Source organism: Chiroxiphia lanceolata, chromosome 6 (genome assembly GCF_009829145.1).
Source record: "Chiroxiphia lanceolata isolate bChiLan1 chromosome 6, bChiLan1.pri, whole genome shotgun sequence".
NCBI lineage: Eukaryota > Metazoa > Chordata > Aves > Passeriformes > Pipridae > Chiroxiphia > Chiroxiphia lanceolata.
The window spans coordinates 30,662,989-30,684,247 of NC_045642.1; the positions used below are offsets into that span (position 1 = coordinate 30,662,989).

Below are 21,259 nucleotides of genomic sequence, written 5' to 3' on the forward strand. Positions count from 1 at the left end.
AGCTCACTCATCTGCTCTGGGGGGAAGTGCTTCATCTAAATTCTCTGTTGTCCAGTTGCTATCTGGTACTATTTCAAATGGCAGAGAATAAGGTTGAAGCAGCATGTAATGCTGCTCTTATTAATATTCTCTCTTTTGTGTTTTTTGTGTGAGGGACTGCCCTCATTTTATCATCTTCTCCTTCTGTTTGGTAGGGATTTGGAGCCTGAAAACTGAGTAATTAGAGTTAGGGGTGAAGTAAAACCCAAGGCATGGAGGCAGCTGAGGTGTGTTTTACAGCGATGCAGCCATAGTCCTGTCAGGATGTGATCTTTTCAGCTTCTGTTCACAGTGGGCAGTTGCTGGCTGAGAAGCGCTGCAGGTGCAGCACCATTTAGACACTTCTTCCTTTGTGTCAGATGTTCAAGAGCTGCCCAGAGACATTAAATAGGGAACTGTCTTCTGACATCTTCCAGGTAAAATGGAAATGGGAGATCCTGAGCATTTGAATTATGAAAGATCCCACTGTGTTACCTGCAAGCCAGTGTTTTAACCCCAGTGTCCTGGCCAAATTCCAGCTCTGCTAATTACATCCTGCCTATGTGAAAATTCCCCTGCATTTGTACACTGCTTTCTTCCTCGCTTGTTTTCAGCAGCTGTGTGGAGTTGCCAGGTGCGGCGAACTGCTTGCCATGTTCCACCTCAGGCCTGGCTCCCTTTCAGCAAGGAATGAAATGAGCACTGTGCACAGCATTTGCAGTCAGTCCAGATCCTCTGCAGGGATGGGTGTTACAGAAGCAGCATACCTAAGGACTGGTTCTGGGGCCTCACCACAGAAGGTAATAGTGTGAAGAGGCCAAAGGCTTTAGTGCTGAGGTAAACCATAGGGTCACAGGAGAGACAAGAGGAGGCTGCTGCACTGTATCTGATTTTTCTCCCAGCTTCTCTCACCTACAAGGGCTGGAATAACTGGTACACACTGATCTGGTTTTGGGGGCTGACTGACTTCAGGTTTGTTTGCTCAGTGGGAGAAGCTTTCAGTTCTGCTTATACTGGTCACCATCAATATATATCCAGTTTTTGCATGTCTGGCTATTGATCAGTGTGGACAAAGGAAGCTAGGGAAAAGAAATAATTCAAAAACTTTGAATTTATAGATTTGTTTCCTTCTCTTCCACTTCATGACTCATATGCACATTGGTTTTGGCTCAGTCCTGTTGGGAACAGCTTTCTTCAACCGACCATTAATCCCCCCAGTGAAAACCTCTCATACCACTGGAGAGGAACTGGCTGATGGATTATCCCTCTTTTCTGAAGAAGTGAAAGAGATGGCTGCAGCAGTAGTTACAGGGTTCTGATAATAACAAGCAGTAAGAAATGCAGGTCACACGCAGAAGGATAATGAAATTACATATATTCAATACAGGAGTGACTTATTGGCTCATCTGTCCAATTTTCTTGTCAGTCAAGTTCTCTCTTTGATAATGGCATTTTTACCATAGACCTGCCTGAATATTATATGGAAGCACGTAAAAAAATGTTTGAGGATGCTCCTGACAGAACACCAACTTCACTGGCAGCAGTGGAGGAGAGCATGCCCAAGGCAGACAGAGCAGTGACTTGATTGTTTTTCCCTCACCTCACATCCCTCTCTGATTTTTCAACATTTTAATTCCATGGCACAGCAGTTGTGAGCAATCTCTCTGTTTCAAGGGGGGAAAACAAAGGTTGTCTCAAGGTGTGATGCCAGCATGTTTTCACCATATCCCAGAAGGGGAAGTACAGCAAGCCTGGAAAAGGGAGGGAATGTGTGTTTTCTGCGGTATAAGCTAGAAAGCTGGGACTCAAAGACCCAAGTCCTCTTACCACGCTGCCCATGTGACTTCAGCAAGGCACAACTATTTTAGTCTCATTAGCCCTGTCTTTAAACTGTACTTGCTTCACAGGGATGAGAAGGGGATTAAACTTTAATTCACTAATGTTTGTAAAACATTTTAGAAATTGGATGGAAATTTCCCAGGTAGTGCAGAGAGCATTATCTCCCTCTCCAACTGCCAATGGTTCAGCAACATAAGAGAAATGAGTGAAAACAGTGCTTGCATTTTGGTGTTTATAACAATGAAACCCACCAGCTTTCCCCCTCTAACTTTTAATGTGGTTTTTTTTTTTTTTTTTTAAATAGGGAGAGTCAGCAGTGAGAAATTTCAGTCTAAACAGTGCAGTTACTCCCTGGAGACTTTAATGCATCTCAGTGGAATTTTCCCTGCTTTCAGTCTTTTGTGCTTCCAAAAGGTCCTGGAACCAGGCATGTGACTGTAAGAGCAAAAACACTTCTCTGTCTGAGTGTTCTACCAAATATTTACAAGATACCCAGATAAAATGGCTACAAGCAAGTTCAGCAGGGTTCGAGTGGCCAGTAGTGCAACACCCTCAGGAAAATCTAAATCTTAGTTAAAATAAAATTAAAATTACATGTTACAAAGGTTTCTTCAAAACCCAAAACTGGTAACACTGAAGCTGGAAAATTGCTCTTCCCCGAGGTGAAATGTATTAGCTTTTAAAAGTAGCTTATTGAAATGGAGTAGCTTCCTTGTTGTGATGGAAACTTCCTTGTTAAAGGAGAGCCCAAAGCTGCATGAGCAGGTGTGTAAGTAGATAGCTGCAGATATGCTGTCTCCATGCCATCCTGCTTGGTGGCTGGGGGTGATGCAACATCAGCTTCCATGTCTCTTGCAGTGCCACAGTAAGGCTGTGCAGTACTTTTTAACAGGGGCCATGTGCTCCCCAGGAACTCTCTCATCACCCAAAGACTGCTGAGCAAACAGCAAAAGCCTGTAAGGTAAGGAAGTAGTTCTGTGGTTTGCAGGCATGTTGTGCCAGAGAGCATGGTGTTGAGTGGGTATATCACATTCCCTATCATGTACCAGCCTCTGGGAAAGTTGAACGGTCCAATGGACTGTTGGAAACCACATTGAAAGCAATGAGACCTTCAAACATTGGGATTTAGGAAAAGCCACCTGGTTAGTTAACACCTGAGGCTCTACCAATGGTTAGTAAACACCTGAGGCTCTACCAACTGAACTGGCTCTGCCCAGTCAGAACCTCTATGTATCATAAAAGGGGATAAAGTCCCTGTGATGCATATGAGAAATGTGTTAGATTAGACAGCTGAGATTAGTCCTGCCTCAAGCAAAGACAAACCATTCTGTGGGATTGTTTTTGCTCAAGGACCTGGGTGCACTTGGTGGGTGATGCAGAGGAACAGAGAAACATGATGCGTATCTCAAGGGGATTTGATTTTTGGGTGAGAACAGTCTAATGTTTAATTGCATAAGTAATATTGGTTGCTGAATGACATTGCTACTGTATGTCATAACTACCACCGACAGTGAGGATGGACTGCTTCAAATACATCAGTCATGAGCTCCTGGTGCACCAACAGCACACCAGTTTTCCTGACCTGGAACACATCTAGGATGGATAGAACTCACAGTCATGGACTAAGTGAACTCAACAGACATCCTGGCAGGGGGGATGGCTATTAACTATTGAAATAATCCATGCAACTGTACACAAGCACAGGTATTATTTCATTCTGTACACGTTACTCTGCTTTTCAAGCAGTTGCTCAGGGAGGCTTTCCCTGTGACAGCAGAGGACAGAACCAACCTCTCGGGCCAATGGCGCTTGTGCATTGGCAGTTGGCACTAACTGAACCCATGGCTTTTCCTTAGGCTTGAGAGCTGGGAACAGCCTGATCCTGATCACAGTACAGCCAGTGATGCCTTCAATGGCCTTGAGCAACTCATACTTTCTCTAAGTCTGTAAAGTGAGTAAATAGTTCTGTGGTTTGCAGTCATGGAGTGAATACTTTAAAAGTGCTTTGAAGACAGAGGAAGGTAAGCAGCTGTAATACACAGTGATCTTCCTACCATTCAGATTGCTACCTGTTCTCCTTCCATTCTGAACTGTCAGAGCCCAGCTATTAGCAACTCTTTCATCATCTCAGGTGATTTTCAAGTGAGTTACAGGAATAAGTGCTCTCTGTGCTACCGTTTCTTAATCACACCAATGAGGGGGTTTATCATTCTCTTAAAGAAAAGAAATGTACATTTCACTATCTTATGAGCTGTGGACACTCATGTGCTTAACTACTGGTTTCTCCAAATTGACGAGGTGAATTAGGAAGGGACGCGTGGTCTATCCTTCTTCAGTAGCATGTGTGTTGTTCAGAGGCTTTTATTATTAAGTCACTTAAATCAACTTGAACAAAATACAGGTTTTTCATAAGTTCAGAGTAAAGTGCGGCCCCATACATACAAAGAACAGTATTTGGTTTTAAAGTTAGTCTTCAAAGAGATAAAAGAAGAAGAATGCTTCAACAGATTTTTGAAAAACAATGTCGTCATTTATTCTTTTCTTTGGGGAGTTTCCATTGGTCTTTCTATAGATTGGATGTATTGCTTGAAGTCTCTCCAGTAGTGCTAGGTAAAGTAGCACTAAGTAAAGTATCTTTCAAGGCAGTGTTCCTCACTCGTATGGGCTGCAGGGCAGGATTGGTTCCTTCCCAAATTAAATTTGTTTGATCCTTTCTGTCTGAAACACACAATAAAGACAGACACCTCAACCCCAATATTTACAGTTCAAATACATTTTCTAGAGTTAAACAGTGCACAGCTTATACCAATATATTTTACAAGTAATAGCAAATTTCTTTGGATTCAGAGGAAATATTATGGCTCCACTCCTTATGCTTTATTAATAACTAGGCTGAAAGCAAAGCCTGCTTCCTAACCAGTATGAGCTGCTCCTCTTCTAATCTTAGTCCCATGTCCATGTCAGGCTGAGTGCTTTGGGATGAAGCTCTATATGTGAATACAAGATATTATTATATTACTGTGATTAGACACTATATGTAATAAATGGACTGTTGTTTGTGAGAGGAAATAATAAAAAACCAAAGTGAAAGCCTTCCTGATCCACCTGCAAGTTGATGAAAGGAACACAAACTGAAGGAACACACACAGTTATCAGGAGCAAAATATCCAAGCTACTAATCATCAGTCAGATCACGTCATGTCCTCATGTTTGCTGCTATTAACTGCATTGCGAGGCATCCCAGGCCTATTCAAATATGTACTTATTTTTCAGTCTCTACAGATGACCCAGTGAGACAAGCTCCATTGTAGCACACAGACCCCTCAGGTACCTGAGGGGTTCTCTGCAGAACAGCCAGTTCATACCTGGCTGATTCCTATTGTTCTGTAACAAAGCTTTGAAGAAAGTCAATAAAGCTGAAAGAAGGAGAGTGAAAAGCAGGGTATTTCATGGCAACAGGCCATGATGTTATTAATATTAACAGAGGTGATACTGTAAAAGAAACACAAGGTTTACTACATAAGTTGTCAAAGGAAGATGTGTCTCAGTCCTCCTCTGCTCACTTGCTTGTTTCTGTTAAACCATGATGTTTAAAAAAATCACAGGAATTCTGGAAGTCTGTTTAACACCACTGCTTTTTGAACAGAATCACCCAGGAATTCCTGGCCAAATGAGTCTCAGATTTTGTAAAGCAGCTGACCATAGTTTTCAACTACAAGAGTACTATAGCTTTTTTCTGGTTTACAGTGAGGTCCATTTTCCACCAAACAGGGTTTATATAGGAAGTTTAGTTGCACTTTTAGTGGAAGTATGATACTAGTACCCACCCATTCTCACAAATTAAAAAGCATAACATAGGTTGGTGGTTTTTTTCTGTACTGTTTTTCTAGAATAACTACTAGTCACTAACAGGTATTGAACAGTTCCCATTGATTTTGTGTGGAATAGCATTACCCAGTTGTATCCTCATGTGAAGTTGGTTGATGCTATATAAAACCGCTTAGATTTCTATACAAGCTGTGATTCAATCTTTTTGTCTTCTCTGACTGATTCAACTGGTGGAACTGGCCTCAGGGATTACAGATGAACACATGTAACCCCTTCAAGGGGCTAGAAGCCATTGCAAAGTTATTTGTACTGTATGTATGCAAATCAGCTTTAGTTCCAGGTAGTCTGGGAGAAGTTTGAGGGGGATTTCCCTGCTTTATGTAATCTACTGTTACTTCTTAGCTTCCTCTATTCACATGGCCAGGAGACATAAGCTTGACACTGCTGGTAATTTCTCAAACTCAATTTGAAAGCAAAGACAATGTACTTAGTGACCTAAAAGCAGTTCTGTAGCTTTTGGTAAATCCTCAGATGCTGGTTGGATGATGCCTGGAATGAAGGAGGCTTGAAAAAGCAGTAGGGGAATAACTCAGAGGGTAAGGACTTCTTCACTTCTGGCATACTTTGCGAATGGTCGGAAGCCAAGAAGATCTGTGTGCTATCCCCTCAGATATAACTCTGGCCTACCCACAGCACTAATTTCTCATTTCTCAATCCATACAGAGTGCTACACCTTGCATGTGATGGGCACTATCAGTTTAGTCTCTGATCAATGTAAGGCAGTTACAAGTCCCCTACAGACCAGACTGTGAGCACACAGATGTGGCTGCCTTCACCTTTCCACGTGGAGGTGAGGAACAACACTTGTCTTACCATGTGCTTAAGCATATCCTGTCCCACTAAAGATAGTCACTGAAATGACAGGCTGGACAGGCAGGTAGGAGAAACACCCTGTCTGCTAGAAACTCAAGGAGAGCTCTGTGCTGCTAAGGCAGACTGCTTCTGATATCCAGGTAAGCCTGCTCAGGGCTCAGCTCCCTACCCAGTATATCGTGCTGTACACATTCTGGTGTTATTATTCCAAATTGGAAGATTTATAATTCAGCAACTACCCAGATTCTGAGAAACGCGCTTACCAAAACCCACAGCTAAGGGAAATACAACATGTGAAGTAAGCATGGTGGCATTGAGAAGGAAGGAAATCTCCCTGCAGTACACTGATAAAGTGTGCTTGATATATACTGTGTTCAAGCTGGACAATCTGCAACTTGGAAAACACAGGCTAGCTGAAGGAAATTCAGCTTGGAGGCCCTAGGGACTGAATCAGTCTGTTAAAATGCTTTGTTGGTTTTATTTATCACTACTTAATTAGGATGCTTGACCAACACACTGGAAAGATAGCAGCTGTTAAATATTCAACAAGCTGACCTTTCAGTTACAATATTACAATTCTGAATAAAGTTCATGGAAAATTTGTCCTTCCTAGGTACTCCAACAAAGCCAAAGGGAATGAGACTGGGCCAAAAAAAAAAAAAAAAAAAAAGAGTAGAAAAAAAGTAGGGCAGTACTGTGGAGACCTGCTTAAAAATCCAAGTCTTGCCATAGACTCATTGAATGATCTTGGGCAAGTTGTTTCCTGCCCTGTGCTTCAATTTTTCCCATCTGTAAAAAGAGTACAACAATGCTGACCTTCCTTGTAAATCGTTGAGATGAATAGCTAGAAAAGCAGTAATACATTATTAATTACTTATAATTATTTCTGAGGAAGAAAAAGCAAAGAGAAGAAGCCATCAATCTTTCAGGGTTTTCTTGATCCTCATAAAAAATTAAAAAAAGCATGACATTACGCGAATTTCACACAACAGAAACTTTTGATAACTTTTGATAAGTCACCTTTAAAAAGAAATAGTGAGTATACAATTAAAAGAAAGTTTTAAGTGAGCAGACACTCAGGAAAATGCTCCAGATGGTAAAATGAGTTAGGCTGCAGAGCAGGCTCCCACAGGAAGCCGTGAAACCCCCATTGTTTGAGACATTTGAAACTGAGTTCTTCAAAGTGCTGGTATATATAATACAAGGAGTCATTCTGCACTGCCTCAAAGTATAGCAGCACTGGGATGGCCTGAGAGAACTTCACTTACCATTTCTCCAATTTTAAGAGGATTCTTGATGCTTTGACTATGGAGAGCTGTAGACTCTCTTTTTATCAATATAATACCTGAGGAACATCTGCCAGGGAGTAGCTACACTGTTTTTGCAGGAGATGGATTCACCAATCCTTAACAGATCTTTCACATTCGTACTTCTAATGTCTGAACTTTATATGTCCAACAGGGGAAAAAAAGCCCCCCATTCTCTGAGAATTACAGTGTGCATCCTACTATTTATTTCCTGTATTACAATCTAAAGAGAAACTGGGTGGCTAGATTTTTACGAGCAGTGGTTTGCAGAAGAAATGCCATGATTTTAATGGGAACCAAATGAGCAATCATTACGTAAACAGCATTATGAGACACAGAACTGATGCTGAAATGGTAAATGCTTGGGTCAAACTTCTCAAAATGGGAACTGGCAGTGGCATGCTGGAACACTGGGGTTTCTTCACACTCAAGATATTACTGCAAACATTTCCCACTGCTGCTAATGCTGGTTCAGCTCCTCTGCAGGTAGCTGTGGAGGGTGTCTGACTGCTTCTGCTGTTACTAGCTTAAAATCGTATTACCTTCTCTGAAACTCAAATTCAGAACTTTGGGCCAGTTTTATTGCTAGAACTTGGTTAACTGGTTGGAGCAGGTAGAGCAAGAAAACTTTTTGAAAGAAGCTAGAATTAGAGTTTTAAAACCTTCATTTCTTCTTGGTTTCATACCTGCTAGTATACAAAAGTATGACGTTAATTGATTCAGTTGGTATATGAGCACTAGTGATCCTCTCTTACTCTATTCACTTGGGCAGGACAGCCATGGAGTGCTCCTGATCCCCTCTCAGCCCCTTGGGCAGGAGTGCTGTGCCTGGAGCAGCAGGGCTGTGCACCCCAGCCCGCTTTGCCTGCTGCCTCTGCAGAGGAGGGTTGGCATTGCCTGCATGCTGCCCTGTTCCTGGCCAGAGATGCAGCAATTTCCTCAGGAATGAATCATGGACAAAAAACCAAACAACAGCTATTTAAGAAGTTTTCTTCTCCCCCTGCACTGTCCTGACCAGTATCATATTCCTGACAGTTTATTCCTCAAGAATTTAGTCATCTAAGGTTTCAGTGACTCATGTGATGAACCTTCCACCCATTTCCTGGAAAGTGTCTTGCAAGGTCCTCTACACCTCTTGTCATTTTCCTTGAGGGTCTCGGTTCTCACTACATTTTTCATACAGTTCAGCTTTCCTTCATTTTTGGGGTGGAGGGGGGAGGCAAAAATACCTTGAGTGGACCTAAATTTGCAGTGTAACCAGAAAGCAGAGTGGTGAAAAACATTCGGAAAACAAAGACAGGCACTGAACCAGAGAATCTTTTTTTGGAAGTAGTTGCCTCTTAGGCTGAAATCTGGTTAGAAGAAAAGGAGCTGCTCTATAAAGTGCTGTGTGGTCCAATACAGTCATGAATTTACCAGGGCTGTACCCTGTAAAATGAAAATGAGAAAGATTTGAGGGCTCTCTCAGATCATTGCCTGGGTAGGTGTGACTCACCCTGGGCAAATGCCACTGATGACAAGTACCCTGACAAAAAATATTGAATGAATTGGGCTGGATGGGAACCAAAGTAATCATTTTACATACTTGCACCAATCTGAAAGACACTTCTGTGTAGAAAACAACTGCTTCCTTTTCCTGATGAAAGTTCAAAAGCTGCTCATAGACAGCTTGAAGGATACTTCAGCAAGCTCTGATCCCAGTGGAGTTGTGCTATGCTGACAGCAGACAGCTGCCCGGACATCAGTGATGCCCAGACCATACCTCCTACCCCATACAGAAGTGCTACCTGTGCATGTTTATGTTACAGTTAAAACGGGAAGTGTGGGTTTAGTGTTTTTGTTAAAATATTCAGAAACATCTGAGAGTGTGAGCCCATCAACCTCATTACCAAAGGGTGAAACAGCTCAGCAGCAGTGCCAGTGCGTGCTTACAGACCTACCCCTTCCACGCCTAAGTCAGCAGAGTAAGCAACCTGATGTACACTAACATGAGTAGAGATAGTTAAGGAATTTGCAGATCTGTGTGCTGAAAGGACCAGTACGTCCAGCGTTCTTATAGGATTATTTCAGTGCTCAGTTATACCAGTGTAAATGGTATGTATACTAGTGTGTGCATACACACACACACACACACACGTCAATATATATATGCTGACTTGCATCAGAAGCCTGTTCCCTTTAAAGGGATATAGTGTCAGACCAGAGTTGGCCCGACATTCTTCTTATTAAACAAAAATAAACTCCTACAAGCCCTGATTCCAACAGAAATGTTTCCATGATTTATTTTAAGAAGGGAACATTCCCCTGCAGTGTTCACCACAACCCAAACATTGCAGCACTGTGCAAGAGCATGAGAATCGGAGAGGACACTTAAGAATCTATTTTCACTGCTCCAGAAGAGAAATAAAAACAGAAAAAGCAGTGACAAATAAATTTTATTTTAGTGGCAGCTGTAGTGTTATCTATAGGATGGCTAAGGAGAGCAGACTTGAAGTATGCAGGCTTTTCCAGTGATTCCTACAGGACATGTGACTAAGTGTGTGATGGGGACTTGTGGGAGCCATCTACACTGTAAGGAAGAGATTTATTTTCCTTTGGTTGATCCTTCCTGCTCCTCACACTTTGCCTTTCACATCTGAGAATCTGAACAGCAGACTAGAAGAAATTGCCTCACTGTTTTCAAAGCTAGGAAATAATTTGAAGCTTGGGCAAGCTATCCAGAGAACAAATTCTTCATTTGTGGAAGAGCTCTTAGATGCTTGAAAGTAATGAGAAGAATACTTCCTCTAAATATCTGGAGCCCTCTGTTCTACAGAAAGGGGCCCCAGCCCTCAGTGCTACTGCTTGTTTCTTTGCTCAAATTTGCAAAAAGCAGCAAGCATTAGAACTAAAAAAGGGTATATGTTGAGGAAGCACATAGTTTCCTGACACAACTATTGACTGCATTCACACACACATGCATGCAGACATGTGCACACAGCACACAGCTCCTTAGTCTGAAAGGTCTGTGTACTGAGAAGAGAGAAAAAAAGTGAGTGAAGCTTGCCCAAAAGGGACTATAAATATTGATCTTATGACAGATTAGTGACTTCACCAGAAAGTTTTTGGAAGCCATAAACAGGAAATGGTTAAGTAAAAGCAGGTGGAGCATGCTGATTGCAGGAAAAATGCAGGAAATTGCTGAGCGTCTGAATGGATGCAAAAAAAATGCTCTTCTGCACAGGCCTTCGCAGTCACTGTACACCTACTCTGCTTTCTCCTGGTCCTCCCTCACTATCCTTATCTCCCCAAGCTGCAAAGTCTCAAAGTCTGCAAACACCTTTTGCTTGAGTAATCTGCTCTCCTTGAATTTTGGAACCAGTTCAGGAGAGTTGGGAGGTTCTGCTTGGAAGGCGAAAGACAAGAGGGGACTCACCTACTTTGACAAAGGTGAGTCAGAAGCACCCAGCAGTACCCCCTGCCTGTCAGGGGCTTCAGGTCTGAGGAGCCAGAACAGCATCTTGGCTACTACCACAAATGTTGGGTTCCCAAATGTATTTAGCATAATAGTTAATCAGAGGAACATTACTCCTATTGCCCCTTCTATTCAAGGGGACTCCCAAAGCGCTAAGCTGCAGAGATCATTCTCCATCTCTACTGAAACACAGTCCCTTCTGGGACAGAGTACTGCAGCTGTTTAATAGCTCACAGCAACATCACACAAGCAGATGGAAAAGAAAGTGGAATGTGCAAGAGGCATTCTTTCCACTTTCCTTCTAACTCTTCCTTTCTCTCCTCTTTGTCCACAGCAATTTATGCCAATTCTAGACAACTCCAGATGTGTGTCTTTCCCACCAGTATCTGCAGAGACTTGGCTCTGGAGACAGAATTATGCTTGCCAACAGGCAGTGTCCCTGTGCCTTCAGACCTAAGGGTCGAGTTCCTGCTGCCACACTTTCATCCCTGGCTCTGCTGTCAGATGTGCTGCGGGATGGAGGGCAGACGTGCTGGTAAGGAACAATTCTGCTTTCTTCTGGACGAGTATGGTGTTGATATAAAATTATTTAGCATAGACAAGACACTCTTGCCTTCAAAGTATACTAAACAGTCACATTAATGATCCGAGGAAAGTTAAGAAAGAAGTATGTAGACTAGTTCAATAATTTTGACTTTGTCTACATTTTAAGTATTGGATGGTAAAGCTATATTGGCAAACTCTGCTCTTAGATTTTAATTCTAGGAGAGGAGGAGAAATATCTATTTCTTATATTCTGAGCAAAGAAAACACTAATGGCAAACTGGCTTCTATGTAGTTACAACTGCAAAAACAAAAAGTTTTTTCTGGCAGAGAAATCTTGCAAAGAAATCCTGATCTTTTCTGACGTTGTTATTTTGGCCAAACTTACCAGGTGCTATTGCAAGTTCAAACTTATGCTGCCTTTTCTATATCTTTTAAAACAGAGAGTTACTATATACAACCTAACATTTTTGAAGTTCAAATTCCTAAATCCTAGTCTAGACAGAGCCTTTGGGAGGAAGGTTCAAATTCACCATGAGCAGTCTCTAATACCCCACACTTCTGCCCAGGCCATACCTTCCTGGGAATGTCCTGAGAACAGCTGTGATCAGTGTCTGGCACTCTGTACTGCCACTCCCATGGAAGGAGAGAGGGGACACTGCCAGGGAAAGGTTGATGTGACACCTTCTGCAAGCACCACCACACTCCTCTAAGATGCCATGGGGCATAAGTGCACAGAGAGGATGTGTGCTATCAGCTTCAGATGAATGACAGGACACCTTCAGAGAGCTAAACCTTGGCATTGACCTTTGGTAAAAACCAGTCTGTGATTCATACTGTGATTCATACATCTAAGAAACTGAGAGAAAATAATTGGAATGAGCTGAACAAAAATAAACAGGTGTCTCCTTCCTGCTCCTTTCACAGTTTCTGCTTCCCTGCACTCTCACCCACATTTTTTTTTTCTCTTAAGTTGTTGAGAAAAACAGCAGGAATGAGGTTCCTGGTATAATTACAGTTTGCTGACAAAATAGCAGCCTACAGCAGTGATTCTTTTACTGCTAGAGACAGATGTTGCTGAGGTCTAATCACAGTCTTCCCACTAACCAGGCCCTGAGTCTAATCTGTCATCAGCTGAGAGGCTGCTGGCTCCCGCAGTGCCTGTGAACCAAAGCTGCTCTGTTTGTTCCTCTCCCCTCGTCCTGAGCCAGGCAGTGCCAGAAGGAGGGTATGTTTCCATTCACTCCTTGCCCTTGATACTAAAGTGATACTACAACTTCAATGTGCTGCTTATCTCTCCTCCATGCCTAGTATCAGGGCCTTTCAAAGCCTTGCTGGAAAGCACTCAAGTGGTTGTTTTCAACTTGCAATGCATAGTGACTGCAGTTCAAAAATAAATTTAAGCTAAGTTGAAGGAGAGTCTTAATGAGAACAGCCTGTAGCTAATTCCTCCTTCCAAAATGTATGGTATTTTCTGCTTATTAAGAGAACAAGGCTGCACTCAGTGATGGATCGTATAACCTCCATATGTTAATAACAACAAAACCCAAAAGCTGATGAGCACAGAATTAGGAGGAAGAGAGAATAGCAGAACTGGGTATACTGAAAAAAGTCAGGAGAGAGAATACATGTGGGAGGAGACTGAACAAATCTCTCCTATGTGTTACACAGAGATGCCACTGCCATCAAATGTTTTGTATCTGACATTCAAAGTGCATCGGGCCACATCTTTGAACTTCTCTGTGTTAGTGAAAGAATCTTGAAAAACAACAGACGTCACCAGCTCAGAAGTGCCCCTGTCAGACAAAAGTCACCATGGTACTGGATTAACATCTTTAAATTGGATTCTGGTCGTGGAGGGAAACTGGCTGAAGAAGTCTATTTCAAAGGCATATTACTGCAGCATGAGTGAACCAGTGAGAATTAGGAAAGTTCTTAAGCTGGCACCCACCTCACAGTTCTGTACAGTTAACAACTGCCCTGAAGTAGCAGGGAAGATGCTAGGTTGGGGAGGTGTAGACTAAACATCTGTGTTTTGCATACATAGCTCTTAAGCAAGGCATAAAGGAACAGAGTAGGTCATAATTTCTGGTCAGAAGCAAGGGTGTACTAAACAAGCTGACTTTCTGTAGCAGCCTGTGACCAACTCAATTTCTTCTTCAGCTTTTTCTGAATCTGCATACGGTAGCTGGGCACAGATCTCTCCAGTAAAGGTGTGCAGGGCAGCATCTCAGCCACTGATAGACTGAGGGAAACAGAATGCATAGCGCAATGCATCAGAAAAGAGGGAAGGAGTGACTAACACAGGAAGAAAAACAAAGCAAAGATGAACACAGAGCATAAGAGAAGCAGCAGACTGTTGGCTGTAAATCAGTTTTCTTACACTCAGAAGGGTGGGCATTATGGTCAGAGAAGCCGTACTTGACAGTAATGGAAGTCCAAGGAAGTTTGATTAAGATTAAATGGCAGTCACAGGCCAACACAGAAAAGAGGCTCTAAGGTTAAAATAAAGACAGGAAGTGACTAAGTAGGTCAGAAGCTGTGGGTAATGAGCTGCATAGATTAAGTGGGACTTGGAGCAACTGAGGTAGCTCTGCTAATGACAAGTGATAACACTTACAATGTCACCAAGTTTAACAAATCTGACTCTGAAACCACCTTCAAGGCCTAGACAGCAAATCAGAGATTGCTGAGTCCTAATAGTATCTACATCAGAGTAGATCCTGTATGTGTTTTAAAAAGAGATCAGTTTTACAGTCACTTTTTGACCTTGCCAAGCTTCCTGTAAATAGTGTGCTGTTTTGTCTGAACAGGATTTCTTCTTAAGGAGCTGGGAAAAATGAACCGACTAATAGAAATGGTGAGACTGAGAAGGGCTACTGCAGGTTGAAAAGACAGATGCAATGGAGAAACTCCTTTCCACTCCTCAATTCAATGTCTTTGATTCGCCAAATTTGTTCACATCCAGGACAGCCGGAAGAAAACAGTCACCTTGTATTTTTGTACCTGATGAGAAAACCCCAGATTGTATGTGTGCACTGGGACAGTTCAATGTCTGTCTATTCCAACTTCAAAGAGGCTTTCAATGCTCTTTGAGATGCAGGGTGTGAGGAAGGGTGAGAACTGCTAAAGCTAGCCACATTCTCATTAAATCTTTGCCCTCTCGGAGCAAGCATGCAAGTGGAGAGAATAGATGATATGCATGAGCAACTGAGCATCTGTGATCTCATGACCTTTGACTGTTGTATTATGGGAAATGTATTCTTTGGTTGCTATGCTTTTCTAATTCATTTGTATTTTCCTTCAGTGACTCCCTTGTATTTTCTCTGGCGCTCCTGTGTAACGGCTTCAAGGAACTACAGATATCTCCAAGTTAAGCATGCATACAATAGCTTTAATTAAATGTTTGTGAGTATCCCACAGTAAAGCAAGGGAAAGCAAACAGTTTTGTACTCACTTGTACCTACCCCTTCTGAGCCCTGGCTTGGGTGGAGGCGTCTGCACCATTGCCCTTTAAGTCTATTTCTAAGCCTTGAAATGAAGGCAATCAGGTTCTGCTGCTCTGCATGTAAACGCTTCAGGAATTTCACTCCCATTAAAAAGCTACAGATCACCTGTGAAAGGTACAATGCTAAAACCTTTTAGATTAGGCTAGAAGAAATAAAAAATAAATTAGGGGAGACGTTTCTTTACTCCACTTACAAAACTGGAGAATGAGGCTAAAAATATCCTTAAACATTTCTTAAAATACACTAAAATGCTATAGGGAAGAGTAGCATGAAGGTAAAGGCTTTGGTCTTCAATATTCTCAAATCAATCTTTTTTATTCTCTGTGCCATTGACAGAGTCTCAGTCTTGGTGCCACCCTCCACGATAAATTAGATGATGATGATGATGATGATGATGATGATGATGATGATGATGATGATGATTATTATTATTATTATTATTATTATTATTATTTTAGATGGGGATCTTGCTTCTTTTCCAAGTAGTTAACTACATTTTTTATGTATAGAAGAAAGCTGCAAAGAAATTTGTTTTCATTTTGGGCATTTAAAATAAATATACATGAGGAAAATGAAATTCGGAAGGGGAACTTTCATCATGCAAAGATGAAGGAATAAGAAACAGGATGCAAAGGTTATTTGTCAGTTCTTTGAGTCAAATACAAGACAATTTTACAGCATGTAAATTAGTGAGTCTGTTTAGAGGAAGAATCTTTCTTTCTCTTGATATGGAAGAGTCAGCAGTATCTGCAAGGATAACCAAGAGGCCTAACACTAGTGATTACTGCTAATGCTTGTACTAGTATAAAGTACTTCTCTTAAGTTTTTCAATGACTGACATCACTATTATTTCAGAGTTGATATAAACTAATTTTAAAACACTCTGACCTAGCTGTACATATTTTATTGCAAATCTGTCCATTACTTCTCAGTGGTTCCCAGAGACAACATACATCAGAAAATACAATTTTAAGACTAGAAAGAAAAAATAAAGGCCAGTTTGACGAATAATAAAGAACCCATGCTTCTAACACTGACCGTGGCTATTCCCCACCTGAGACCAGAGGCATTGCCAGTTTTTGCAGTGCTGGATTCGGGTGGAGGCTGCGCAGAGCAGGGGCTGGCCTAGATTTGCTGGAGCTTGAGCAGCAGTGACTTTTTACAAGGGAACAGAAAGCATGGGTTGTTTCCCTCACATAGCAAGGCACAAACAACAATAGGGTTATCTGAGAAGATTGAGAACTGCTGACATTAGAAACATGAACTGGCAACTGCAAAGAAGAGTAGGAGTGGGATGAAAAGCAGTCCTACAAAGTAAAGGAGGAAAGGAGGCCAGGGAGGATCTAAAATTGGGAGCAGCTAACAAATGCTGATAGAGACGTCTTTCCTCAAGGGCCTGATCCTGAGCACATTCAGGCCAACTTAAAGATTTCTACACAGATTTTCGAGATACTCTTAGTGAAGATTTCTGCTTTTTGACCCTCTCTTGAGATATAGTCTGCAATTCCACTGCATCTTCAGGAAACGCTTCTGAAAAATACACTTAGTTTTGATGATGGCTGAGAGTAAAGAACGTTTATTCTGAGGGTTGTGTGAAGAAGGATTTACATTTCACCCTCCTTCATCTCTGCGATGTCTGTCTGATTGCCTGTATTCCAGCCCATCAGTTCAGACAGCCCAGTGACTGTAGCAAGGACGTAGAACAATGGCGCAGAGAGGGCACACAGCCTGGCCTTTTTTGGGTTTCTGCTCTGATAATGGTGGGTTTTGATTTTTGTTGTTTCATTTTCTAAATTATTTACTCAAGCTACCCTGAGCGCTCTGCTCCATATAAAATGAGAGCTGGCAAGTACTGAGATTCATAAGTTCCACAGCTCCGTCAGCTTAATTTTTATTCATTGCCTTAGACTTTTCTGTTTGTCATTTACATTTTTTGCTTCGTACTGTTTATATCTCACCTGTCAGTCTTCTAAATGAAATGACTGGCAGAATGACTGTCTTCACTGTTGCTTCTCTGTCTCCTACTATATTGCAGTTGTGAAACTCTTGCACTAAAACCCAAATTACTCTTGTTTTCCATCCCATCAAGTACTCCATGGACTATTTATGTCCTTCTCCTCTAGTAGTGACAGTTGATTTACATCACCAAGACTAAGGCTAGGAAAATGGATGCCTGACTTTCTCCCAGGGCTGAGATTTTATGTAGAGTAATTAGTTAACTATTTTCACCATACTTCCCAAAAATACCCAGCCCATCTCCACGACACTAATTAAGGCCCATAGGGATGCAGTAATCTTAGGCCTTGGGCAACCATAAGTACATTTAGTCTTCTCTGGTTCTTCATGTTGCATTTCCTTTTAGTAAGTCATAACTATGTTTATTCTCCAACTACATAAGGAACTTGAAGTTAAAGGTCAAAGTTCAGTGCAATCCACGTACTCTGTGACCTAAACAGTGCAATTTACTGACAAATGCTCCCCCAAATTTTCTGCTTTCTTGAGATAAGGAGAGGGAATTGAAAGAGAAGAAAACAGTGATTAGTGATTTCTTTACAACTTCTTTTTATTAGCTTGTTCTAAACCAGTTTGGTCCCCCTCCCTCCCCCACCTATCCCTGACATAAAAGCAAGTGCAGATGTAGCAGACCTTTCTGTATGCTGTGAATGCAGTGCCTGTCACCCTGTTGAGACCCCAAACAGACCTGGAAGCAAGAAGACAGGTTGAAAAATGAGTATAAATACTCTGCACGGAGCTGGTAAGACAGCAAAGTCACAATGGTGCAAAGGTAAATGTCAAAAGTTAATCCCGGGTGTAATACCTCAGAGGCCAGATGCATGTTGGGAGAGGTGTTGTTCAGCTAATATTTATGTTTTGTTTTCCCTAGCCTTAGCCAGTGACTGTTGCATTCTCTATAGAAGCCTTGCATGGCCTGTTGTTGCCTTTCCAAGTTTCTTATTCAATAGCACATTTTTTTTTCTTATTTTTAAATGCTTGCTGGAGTCTTAAGACATTTTTAACTTAACAATAAAACACCTGCATTTTATTAAGACTTGAGACTCAAGTTCCTCCTCCCTCAATTTTACTGAAGTGTTGCCATTACTTGGGTTAACTCTTTCATAGTCAGTTTTGCTGAGAGTGAAGTTACACATCTGCTACATATAACCCATTTCCACAGTCCTACACTGTATTTGGAGGAAAGGAAAACCAGCTCTGAGACAGACCCAGAGAACTCCATCCAGTGCTGACTGGCAAGGGGTGCAGAACCCCTAAGCAACAGCTGCAGAGGCTACACCCTGCCTAGCACAACAGCCCTGCAGTAACGTCTGCTGGCAATATATAACTTAAAACTGAAATGTCCTTACCAGCCACTTCTGTTTCAAGAGTGAAGTCTTTGAGTTGTACCACAGAAACTCCATTAAACTAAATAGAAAAATGTATTATTTTCCCTGTTCCTTTCCTTTTCTCATTTAATTGTCTTAAATGAGAAGCAGAACAGCATTGTACAGTGATTTTTATGCCTGGATGTCCAAGTATGTTATTATCCCTATATTAAATTAGAAAAATGGCAGCATGTGAAGTAATTGCCCAGATTCATGCAGCAGTTTAGTAGGAGGGCTGATAAATTCAGTTGTCAATGTACTAAGCAACTGCCTTATTACCCAATTAATTTAACTTTTTGATAAACAATTATCTGCCAAGTCCACTTCACACACATCACAGAAGTACTGCACTGTGAAGAGCAACAACTGCTAGCCATTTTACCAAGTATGATCACTGAAGACAGGAGAGAGAAACTTAATGCAACCAGACAGGGACTGAGGATCTGTACACCATCAGTTCTGATTCCATCTCTGTTGCTATCTATGTGTTTATGGGCACGTAAATTTAGTTTTTTATGACTCAGCTTCCTATCTATGCAAGAGAGAGAGTAATTCTTCACAGCCAGCAAGTGAATCAAGAGGTCATAGACTCCTGAGGTTATTCTGAGTTATTCATCTTAGGATTTTAGTGACATACTTATACAGGAATAATTGTCCTAATATGCATCAGACCTGCATGAAGATAACAGGTACAACAGAGGTTCAGAGGTTTGAGGATACTCAAATACCATGGCTACAGAGCCATACGAATTCCTAGGATAACCAGGTAGGTAGATAATTAGAAAAATATTAGTTGGTGCCCAGTATATATTACCAGTATAATTCATTCAATAGGTGGTTATTATTTATTATACAGTCTGATGCATTAGAAGCTGGTGTGATTTATACTAATACATCCCTACAACACTAGTATAGGAAATACTATCAAATATGGTGGCACTCATAAAAGGAAATGTACAAAGTTTACGCTACTCTTGCAAACAAATAATTTCCATTCATTCATACATACCAGTATATGATTTCAAATCTGTACAGGTATCAATAATCATTGGAAATGGCCTTTATCTTGTGGCAGAGATAGTTTTAGGGACATAAAAAACTATTGTTATTGCATAGAATGTGAAATGATGCGGGGATCCAGTAGACTGGCACATGTAGCAGTGAAAGTCATATTGTGTGAGAGTAGCAGACAGCCCCTATGACCTAGTGCTAGTTCTGACCACAAACCAGGGAGTATACTCTTGTGTGCCCATTGAGGAGCACAGCTTGCCTCGCCTGCCATTTGGAAAGATAAAGGCTGAATATCATTTATAAAGGTAATCTAGAGCAGATTTTTTACATTTGAGTCAAGACTCAGAAGATTCTTACTTTTCCATTCAGTGTAAATATGCATAAACAATCATTCTGAATTGCTTTTAAAAGTATATGTACACAGTCTTTCAAAGTCTCTCTTAAAATAAATTGGTGTAAATCTCACATTTGTTTGAGTTTACACCCTTTAACTAGCATTAGGAAGCTATGATTTATATTGCTGTGTAGATCACATCTGCTCATAAATCGTGGTTTGAAAACATTGCACATCTGTGGTATGAAATGTGTGCAAATTAGAGAATTATATGACATTACCAGTTACTTACATGCAAATGTAAGCACTGTATGCTTCATTTTCTGTGTAGTATCTGAAGTCATGTTATTATGTAGCATAAACTACAATCATCTACTGTCTGCTTAGACAGCAATCCAAACAGATATTTGTAACCCCTTTGCAATCATTTTCACACAGCCATATACTCAGGTACCCCAGTCAGGAATGTAAGTTACAAACTGTTATGTGCCTTGAAGCATGCTTATGGCCCTTCTTTATAGGTGGCCTGGTCACCATACTCATTACTTTTGAGTAAATAAAAGGCAGAGTTTCATATTTTGGAGTTGTGCTTGTTGATAAAAGAGGTATTTTCTTTGCAGCAATCTGGGAAAGCAGAGGTTTTCAGCTTTACTTTTGTCATGTATCTGTGGCTTCTTTTTGAAGTTAGTACCAGATTGACCAGAGCCAGCACCTTATAATCCAGGATCTAGAAGCAGGCAGGGGGAGCTGATATAGTCAATCTCTTTCAACATTATGAAGGGGGTTGTCCCCTATTACAGGTTTGCTGTATTTTTCTTCCTCTGAGTGTCTCAAAAGAAAGTATCAGCGAGATTTTCTTCCTTCTATTTCATACACTTCTTCATATTTTCATGTCTTTTTACATAAGTTCTTTTAAAATCTAGTAATAGGAATGTTCTGCTTAAATTTTATTTCTTTTTAGTCTTGACTGTATTTTCCTTTAGAAAACTACTTCTAAAAAACTTTCATCAGAAGACCCAACATTACTTATAAGCACCATTAATGAAGCCTGACAAAACAATTGTGCAGAAGCTATTATCATCTTTACTTTTCATAATAAATTACAGATAAATGAATACATGACTCATCAAAGTTGTACAATAAATTAATGATAGCAGCTGAAA

At 41.1% G+C, this 21,259-nt stretch overlaps 1 protein-coding gene and 1 long non-coding RNA gene across 10 annotated transcripts in view; one reads left to right on the forward strand and one right to left on the reverse strand.

Moving 5' to 3' along the window:
* The window catches only part of RAD51B (RAD51 paralog B), a 426,980-nt gene that overhangs the window by 38,860 nt on the left and 366,861 nt on the right, over positions 1–21,259 (reverse strand). For 5 of the 9 annotated variants that reach the window (XM_032691024.1, XM_032691025.1, XM_032691021.1 and 2 more), the window contains one exon: positions 4,366–4,575. The exons of 2 other annotated variants lie outside the window; for them this stretch is intronic. In XM_032691024.1, coding sequence (XP_032546915.1) covers positions 4,424–4,575 — 152 coding nt within the window. In that variant the 3' untranslated portion in view covers positions 4,366–4,423. Of the gene's footprint in view, positions 1–4,365; positions 4,576–21,259 lie in introns of those variants that run through there. 2 more of the 9 variants (XM_032691029.1, XR_004357586.1) reach the window with 2 other exon arrangements.
* Positions 11,657–15,703, forward strand: LOC116788301. Its single transcript, XR_004357590.1, has 3 exons — positions 11,657–11,854; positions 12,973–13,090; positions 14,676–15,703. It is a non-coding gene; the product is annotated as an uncharacterized LOC116788301 (long non-coding RNA).